General features: G+C 45.8%; 1 protein-coding gene across 2 annotated transcripts; it reads right to left on the bottom strand.

The window, feature by feature from the left end:
• Nucleotides 1-682: 682 nt before the first annotated feature.
• Nucleotides 683-8,205, bottom strand: LOC110088044 (uncharacterized). 2 transcript variants are annotated; one of them, XM_020810094.3, is made up of 5 exons: nucleotides 7,987-8,205; nucleotides 5,683-5,786; nucleotides 3,474-3,506; nucleotides 2,191-2,865; nucleotides 683-1,619 (listed from the first exon to the last, which is right to left on the bottom strand). In XM_020810094.3, exons 2-5 carry the CDS (start codon nucleotides 5,714-5,716, stop codon nucleotides 1,078-1,080), a joined length of 1,284 nt encoding a protein of 427 aa, XP_020665753.2. In that variant the 5' UTR covers nucleotides 5,717-5,786; nucleotides 7,987-8,205; the 3' UTR covers nucleotides 683-1,077. The 2 variants fall into 2 exon arrangements, with proteins under 2 accessions (XP_020665753.2, XP_020665754.2); XM_020810095.3 differs by having other exon boundaries at nucleotides 683-1,641; nucleotides 7,987-8,200.
• Nucleotides 8,206-9,014: the final 809 nt, after the last annotated feature.

The following is a 9,014-nucleotide window of genomic DNA, read 5'->3' as shown; positions in this document are numbered from 1 at the left end:
ACAGGTTTGTTTCAATTGTGTCTAGTTTTGTTCTTACACACAGCTTTTCTGCTTAGAAAAAGCTGGTGAAGGATATGGCACAATTTTGACCCTCTGGGTGTTGGTGAGAGTACTAGAAATATGATGGCTACAGAGCCCAAACAGTCTATCATCACAACTAGGAAACAGCAAGGGGAAGATAAACAAAACAGAAGCTTCAACACACACCTATTTTAAAACCTTTGAAATCACCAAAGGATGCTGTGAATACCACCAGCAGCGCAAGAGGTGTCGCCTTCTTAAGATGGAAAGATAATGACTGCCATATCTTTGGCTGAAATGGATGGGCTTGTCCTCTACAGCCAACATAACCCACAAACCTCATTCTTCCTTTGAATGAGGCAATAAACGAGAGTGGATCAGAGACGGCCTTTGCATTATCTCCCTCATGCACCATAAGGGTTTCATCTTGTCTCGTGGAGGGATTGGCCCTGCAACTACTCCCACCATAAGGGGCTTTTAAAAGACTGAAACAAATGCATTTGGTGGTGGTTCTATTTTCAAACACACACTGTCTCTGTGGACATCTCAACAGTGGCGAGCCAAGACAATATGCTGAACTAGAGAGACCGCTGATTCCACCAAGTACAGCAGCACCATCTGGCCTCTCTTAAGGCACTATCGTAAAACACATGTTTAACAATTTGGAACAACAGTGCAGCTTTATTACTCTTAAAATATTACCTTCTTACAGGTACCTGGTAATGTGTTAAATGACTTTAAAAAAACCTTTTACATCAAATGTTGCATTCCTCTGGAAACAGGATGGAAGGAAAACTAATTCGGTAGCCTAAAAAACCCAAAATAACCCAAAACAAACCAAATGAGAATAAATTGAAATGTACAGAGCTGGCAACCAGTTCCACAACTTTCAGTGTTGTGGGGCAACACACATAACATGGTGAGAACACAATCTAACTATGCAATAAGAAAGGACGATAAGAAAGCAATAATATATATATGTCATAACAAGAACTGAGAATAGCTGAAGGGATGATTTTTCACAATGACACTTAAAGGCGCCGTGCCTCTCTGTTCTTATTTCATCCGCTTCCTGGGGGAGACATCTCCGTTGCTGGTTGCAGACTGCTGGGATGTGAATGCAAGGCTGGAAGGGGAGGGGCAGGGCATCTCTTGGCCATTTGAGGAGGTACCCGCCGTATGCATCATGCTAGGGCCTGGGAAATCATAATACTGTGAAGGGTATGGAGGGCTGTATGACGTTCTGCCCCTTATGTCTTTCATAACTTCCAGTATGCCTTGCAAGACACTGGTCTGGCTGCTCAGCTGCTCTTTTAGGGTCTGATCGCTCGATTCCAGAGCACTGACGAGCCTTCCAATGTCCTCGGCGCTCTGCTCCATTTCATCCTTCCGGGCAGCAAGATCCTCTTTGTAGGCACGCTCAAAGGAAGCCACCTCTTTGTGCGTGAGGTCAGACAAGGTCCGTACGAGTTCGCTGGTAGCCTGGGAAGTGACCTCCATGAGCTCTTTCAAGGTGTCCCCCCTCCTCTTTCTCTGCCTGCAACGAAGGTTCCGCATTCGCTCAGCAGCCGTCAAGGGTCGGGGGCGTAGATTTGTCGCTGGAGGAACAAAGAGCAGAGACTGCACAGGGTTAATAATGCATGGCAGTGGGATGGGGGGTACCAGAAGCTGGACTATATCAATACAAGGAGTTAGACAATAAGAAATTGTTACTTTATGTGCGCACATGCCCATACCCTACACACACCTTTAGAACTACACACCAAGATAGTCCATGTCAGAAAAGAGAGAAGCCAGCCTCCGGCTTGGACCTCCAAACTTTGAACAGTCACTGTTCAATTTTCCATGCATCCACTTTCTAGCCGAAAAGACTGAAGGCTTGAACCTACTGCTCCCCCAAGCCTGTATTCAAGTGAAACCTGTCATTTCTGCTTTTTTATCTCTGACTACAGGTAGGGACTGAAATCATGACTTGATTTCTCTTGGTGTGCCAAACAATAAATCATATACATGTCTCAAACTGTGCTGCAAAATAGCAAGGTTCTTATAACTTAGTTTCAGAGAGAATTTTTTACAGAAGCCCAGAAGGTCACAGACGGTTGAAACAGCAAAAGATTACACCAAGCTCTTTCCCATCATAAATACATGGCAAATTCAAAAAGAACTCACCAGTGACTGAATCATTGGGTGGCAAAGGGTCTGTGGGCGTGCCGGGGCCGACACTCCCCTCCATGGAGATGTCCGAATTTGCTGCTGGAGACGCCACTTGATTTTCCATATTAGGCTCACTCTGCTGTGATCCAGCAGATTCCGGCAACAGTAAACAGTCTCCATCGGGCTCTTCAAAGGTCCCTTTGTCACCCTTGCCTGCCGATAACGGTGGCTCATAGGGAGCATCCGGAGCTTCCCTGTGCTCCCGGCGTCGGCGGTCAACAGGTGGCCTGGCATTGCTCCCTGAAAGCCGTGGCACAACCAGATTTTGCTTGATGCAAAGGAAGCGATTGAGTTCCTCGTAATATGGCCACACACGGCGCCCGTGGCCCGCATTGCTGTTCCCATCCACAATCTCTTTGAAGCCACGTCGTAGCACCTTGGCACGTTCGCGACACTGCTCCCAGTCTCGGTTGTATCCCCGGGCTCGCATTTCATCTGCTATCCACTGGAACTGCGCAACAGTGCGGTAGTTGGAGGCCAGGGCACTCTGCACAGCATCATCACCCCACACCTGGATGAAGGCCCGGGTCTCCTCGTCGGTCCAAACAGGCTGGCGCCTTGATTTGGTGGCAGAGGAAGAGCCCTGAGATGAAGCCGCCAGGTTGCCATGGTTCGGCATTGGAACGGTCTCTGGAAGGGTATCAGACAACAGGGTGTGCTCCAGTGATGACATGGTGAGATTAGCAGCAGGACTGTTTTTTTAAATGGCAGCAGAAAAACTTTTCAATGGCATTTGAGTGTAGCAAAAGGAGCACTAGTGGGAGGGGGGATGTAACAAAGAAGCTCATAAGGATTTAGTGTGCGGCTAGAGAGGTGGGCCACTCTGTGCAATGCACTCTATGGTCAACTCCGGCAATTCCCCCGCGGAGACATGTGCCTCTTACGCCAACGTTACGAGAGACACGCACCTCGCATCTTTGTTCCCGCAAGTTGGCCTGCAAAGAAAACACGTGTAGCCTCAAGAACATGACACGGGACTCTTCGTTCCGAAATGCGAAAAAAAGATACGTGACGACGGTGCGGTAAGACGTGTCTAACGTAACGTAAGAAGCAGGCGTAACCTTCACTATTCTAAACCCTTGACCAAAATAAGAATGAGAATGATGAAGATGCAAGAAGCCAAAGCAAATTTCCCCGCAATATACTCCAATCAATCACATAACGGTTTAAGGGTGCATTTCTAGACATGCCTGGCTCTTAACCTGGGCTGAATGACATGCAATAGAACAAAGACTCACCTGTATAGCTGCCATCTGTTGAAATGTAGGCCGCTCAAGGAGAAAAGAAAAACAGATACAATTAGAGGTGAAGACTCCTAGATGTGTGAAGAGCAAGACTGGAGTACTGGTGGGAAAATAGGACTGAGTTTCATGAGGGAAAGGCAGTGCTTCAGACATTTCACATAACACCACCTCTGTGAAGCCCTCAAGTCTGAATCTTGCTTTACGAAAACAAAAATACAAATATTATTGTGAGTCCAGGTTCTATACCAAATACTCATCAAAGCTAAAACAAACGAATCAGGTACTTTAAGAATCAACTTGTGGAAGACCCAGTTGGAATGTGGTGCTTGGGGACATTCCTGCGTCACTGGAATTCTGCACTCAGTGGGCTGCAGAATTGGTTTGGGTGAGCAAACTCCAAAGTGTTCCTCAGTCCAAAGAGGCAACCTTCTTCTGGGCAAGGGCCAAGAGACATACCTGACCGATAGCCAATCCACATACCACATTTTCAATAAGGTGGCCTCTGTTAAAGGCTTTCCTCTGACTGTTTTGGCTCACATCGCTGTGAAGTAATACACGTCTTTCTATAATAACTAACAGGCAGGAGAGGTTGCTCACCTATGCAGCAGCAGCACTCTAAGGATTCTGGGCTTTCAGGATGAGTGCCTTCTCAACAACCACTATTTTTGGCCACTCACTCTGTAATGGCTCTTGCTCTCCCATTCACGTAGGCGCTGCCTCCCTAAAAATCCTCAACATGAAGGCCCAAGTTCTCCACAGGAAAACCGCTGTCACCAGAACTAATGGGAAGAAGGCTAACATTCTACTGGCATCTTCTGTGAGAGCTAGAATCTTACACTGAAAAGGGGAAAACTTCTCCAATCAGAATCTTATTCCACTCTGCCCTGCATGATCTTTGTGGTGTCAGAGGAGATCACTGAAAGCCACCCACTTATACTTGCGTAAAAATGTGCTGGATTATTTCCTTACCAGAGCCTGACAACTGACAAACTGCTAATGCAATGCTTCCCAACTTTGGGTCCCCAGATGTTCTTGGTCTACAACTCCCAGAAATCCCAGCCACCATAGCTAGTGATGCCTTCTGGGAGTTTTAGTCCAAGAACATCTGGGGACCCAAAGTTGAGAATCACTGCCCTAGTGCAATGGACTACTCAACAAACAGAGCAGGTGGGATTACAACCTCAGTCTTAAAATCTTCCACCATGTGTTAAAGCATTTACCAAGGATTCAGATTTGGTACAGAGCTTAAAACTGAACTGCATATGCTGTATATACTTTAATCTGGAGCTTCCTAGACATAAAACAGCATTGGATCTGACAGCTATCTATGCAGCTTCATACAGTATATGGACAGTGACCTGGTTCTGATAGAGATCTGTTCATTTTTCTCATTCTCTGCCATAGCTTGCCAGTGGCTACAGGCACAGCCAAGATAAACAACAGTTAGACACTAAGGAACATTCTAGTAAAAGTCCATATTTGTGTGGTCAAGAAATGGGATGCAGGAGGTCGACAGTTCCATAATTTGTTCCATGAAGATCACAGACCGAGGCAGACATGTAAGTGGTAAGAACATGGAACCCCAAAGATGGCAACAATCAAGCTCAATATAAAAGCCTTATGACATCAGGGCCAAGTCCACTCTTCACATTACTTCTGTTTAATCACCACAAGAAGGTGGACCACAAGAAGTCAAGCCCAGTGCAGTAGTATGGATGGAAACACTGTGCTAACAGATCTTGCTTGCCTACATAGTGTACTAGTGGCACTCTTCCAGCATTACCTCTTGCTGCACTGTAACTGGAAAGGGAATCAACATGTTCTTAGCACTAACACCATACAGATTGCAGAGACTTTACTAGAGGGCTGGGAAAATGCCAGCTGCCTGCCCCCTTCCTCCCCGAATGTAACAACAGCACCTCTGAATTAAAAAAAAAGAAGGAATATGACCACGGCTCCGTGCAAGATGGGCAGTCTCCCCGCAAAAACTCATGGTGCCAACTACCAATAGCCTGAGTAAGCTCGCTAGAAATCTGACCTTCTTCTCTAGCCCCTGCACTTCAGAGTCTCTGCAGCAAGGAACCAATCTCTGAAAGGAACGACAATACAAATGTACCTTGGGACAAAGGGCATCACGAAATTTCTAACCAGATTTAAACCCTCCCGTCCTGAGACTCTGCACTGAGAAAGAAGAGATCCTTACCCAGGGAAGTCACGTCATCTCCATTCTCCTCCATGATGTCACTTGAAGCCCTTCTTCTGACTTCCCCTGGGCTTGGAGACAAGACCACAACAAGCTTTCAGATCCTGCAAACACAACAGCAAAATAAACAAATAAATAAACACACACAAAATAATCCTGCTCCAGCCAACATTGGGGGGGGGGAGCATCTAGAAATATTATTTGTTACGGGTTCAAGATGGGAGTATGTGATTTCCCACTCTATTTTATCCTCACAACAACCCTGAGACAGTCAAGCAGAGACAGACAGACCGGCTCCAGATAACCCACCAAAGTTTTTTTTTCCAAGGCCCAAAGAGGTGTAAAACCTGCATCTCTCAAATCCCAGTCTGCTATTCTACTTATTACACTACACTGTTTGGACTGCTGAATCCTCATTTACTGGTTACAGTCTGCTCCAAAATGGCTGTGTAGACAAGCCCTTATCTCAAGTGGAGGCAAGTTACTCACTCCTTTGACAGAAATATTAATGCAGAAGGCACTGTCCCACCCAAAGAAGAGAGATGAAGGCTAAACACATTTACTTTGGGAGCACTCCCAACAATCAACAACACAGGACCAGGCTGGAACTGATTAACTGCATCATGTTGGTCAGCTGTGTGTTTCCTGTGGAAACTTCTGCCATAGACAGTATGGCTCCAGCGGTTGTTAAAATGTATGTACTAACTGGTAGAGTGTGTTTATAAGTAATGATCCAGTAGGAACACTGAAAAACCTTTAGAAGTAGCCTCTTAAAAGGAACTATGGCCTTCTAAAATGCAGATGTCTTGCAGTACACATGCAGATGTACTCACAGTACGTGGGAATAAAAGATACTCAAAGATACCATCTCATTCAAGTACATGAAGTAAATGTAAACAATCATCACTCTCCCGGCTTTCTTTAGTTCCTTCCTAGCTTCTAGTTTTGCTAAGTCTGATTTAATTATTCTGACTGCCATGGTGATATAGATGCCATCTTCGGTTATAATGCACTCCTTCCCACCTCAGTGATCAACTATTTTGTTTTACTATCGCTCTCAATATACAGGTACAGTATGTTACTTATCATATCCCAGCAATGAAGTAGATCAAATAGTACTTGTTTTGCCTCTGCACAATAACCATTGAGTGTAAAATCCAGCTTATATAGTGATAATTAACACACATGACAGAAGCCCTGTTCTGAAAGTGCATTCCTGCCCCCTCTGCTGTTGCTATAATTACAGAAAAAATCTGAAGAGATACACAGCCATATATCTGTTAACTCTGCATAATATTTCATGTCTGATGCTGTAATTCCACTCTATAAAATCTTGTCGTCACAACAAATGTATTAGACTGAAGAACTGCCACCAACACAATTTGCTGTTTTCTGCTTTCCAGAATTATTGGAAGAATTCTGGCAGATATGTGCGCCTCTGGGTCAGGAGCGTAGAAAGTTGTTGTTGTTGTTTCCTGTTCCATAAGGCAGTCTCCTAGTCAGCATGTTGGGGGATTCTGGGAGCTGTAGTCTGGAAAACCATAACAACTTTTCCAAGCTCACATCTCTTTACATTTTGTTCAGCCCATGAAGTCAGGTACAGAGGATCTGCTCTGCAACCTCAAATCTTTTTGTTTTGTTTTGGGTAGAGATTACTCAACAGGCTGCTGAGCCACAACCCTAAAGAAAAGATGATGCCAGGGCACACAACTGTTGCAGGAGTGATTATGACTCAGCCCCCACCAACCCTGTCTCCTCCTCCCTACCGCCTGCGGGCAAAAGAGACGGGCAAGTGCCTCCAAAAGCCGGAAGTGGTTGTTCCAGAGCAAACAAAAAAAAACAAAAACCACAACCCTGTCACTTGTCTCCTATACAAGGTCTCTTCCTTCCTCCTACAATTCTCTTGTCACGACCTTCTTTCAAGATCCGGCGATTATTCTGAATAAAAACGATCTTTCCCCTCATTTGGTCATATTGACCAGATAGGCGGGATATAAATAGAATAAATAAATAAATTTATTTTGTTCATTTCTGATGCCATGCCCTCCCTCCCTCCCTCTCTCTCCCTCTGATTTCTTTCGGTCCTCCACGATCTGGCTCCTCCCTATAGAGACAAAGGCAAACCCACAGAATAGGCCTCTTCAGGACCCCTTGACGCCCACTTTTCCTCTCCCCACAGCCCAATATTACCCTGGACCTTTCCGACGTCCATCACTCCCCCGCCCTTTTCTTTGCACTTTCCTACAGGACCCCCCTCAGGACTTTGACTTCTTTAATTAATTGGATTTTTAAAAAAAAACTTGCCCGTAATGGTAACTTTTCCCCCCTCAATCAGGCCTTGATGGCTGGTGCTGGACCAGATCCACGGACTGCCTCCTTTCCTTCCTCGGGCGGCCGCAAGGAGCGACAGAGCCGAGGCCTCGCTCTCCCTCTCGGTCCCCTCTGGTTGCTGCAACAAATCCCAATATGGTGGCCGAGCAGCTGCTCAGACCGGAAGCCGTCGCTGATTCGGGCAGAGGAACCGAGGAAGAGATCGAACGAGAGAGAGAAAGGAGGCAAGAGCGGGGCCGCGGCTTCTCAGAGGGAGGCTCGGCGCCCCCTGGTGGTCACCGCGAAGGAGCCTCCCACCCGCACCGCCGCCGACTTTTTCGATAGCGGAAAAGTAATAAGCGCCGGGCCAAGCAGTTCTCCGGAAACACAGGGACCTTTTATTTTATTTTATTGGGCCGGGCCGACTATTAGGAGGAAGGAAATGGCAGGCTCGTTGCTGGAGATTTTCAAGATCGTGAAAGATTAAACTGATTCTGAAAATTATTGAAAATGAAAATTATTTAATTTGCTGTACAGTATTTGTAATTTTATTACTAGGTTTGGGGAGAGATGTTTGCAGGTTTTTGTTTTGTTTTGACCTGCAGCGCCAAAATAAGATGGCTGGCTTTAGGTATATTTGAATGTGTGTTATGTGCCAATCAGGTCAATTTTAAGTTCTGGGGACCTGGGCCGTATTATTTATTCACAAGGCTGGGATTAGGGGCCACACAAGTGAGCAGGGTCAGGCTGTCAGTTGTAGTGGGGTGAAAGACTGATGTGCTGGAGGGGGCCTGAAAATACCTGAAAGCCTAGAGGCTCAGCATTGGGGTTAATAAAGGCCCTGATGAAGACACTAGAAGGGTTGCTATGAATTTCTCAGGACAAGCAAGTGACCAGCAAAGCAGTGCTAAGGAGAATGTACTGTATAAAAAACAAGCAATCATGAAACACATGAAAATGAAGTATTCTCACATCACCCTCTGGGTTTTTGCGCATGAGATGGCTTAAAAGTTTGGGAACCA

The sequence above is a fragment of the Pogona vitticeps genome, chromosome 2, assembly GCF_051106095.1.
Source record: "Pogona vitticeps strain Pit_001003342236 chromosome 2, PviZW2.1, whole genome shotgun sequence".
Taxonomy (NCBI): domain Eukaryota; kingdom Metazoa; phylum Chordata; class Lepidosauria; order Squamata; family Agamidae; genus Pogona; species Pogona vitticeps.
Note: the sequence above shows the minus strand (reverse complement) of the source record. Positions and strands in the feature narration are given on the sequence as shown.

Coding starts and splice junctions, on each gene's coding strand:
- LOC110088044 (XM_020810094.3), bottom strand. CDS start 5,716: ATGGAGGAGAATGGAGATGACGTGACTTCCCTGG. Junction 3,507..5,682: donor AGATGACGTGACTTCCCTGG/GTAAGGATCTCT, acceptor TTTCTCCTTGAG/CGGCCTACATTTCAACAGAT. Junction 1,620..2,190: donor ACCCAATGATTCAGTCACTG/GTGAGTTCTTTT, acceptor TTGTTCCTCCAG/CGACAAATCTACGCCCCCGA.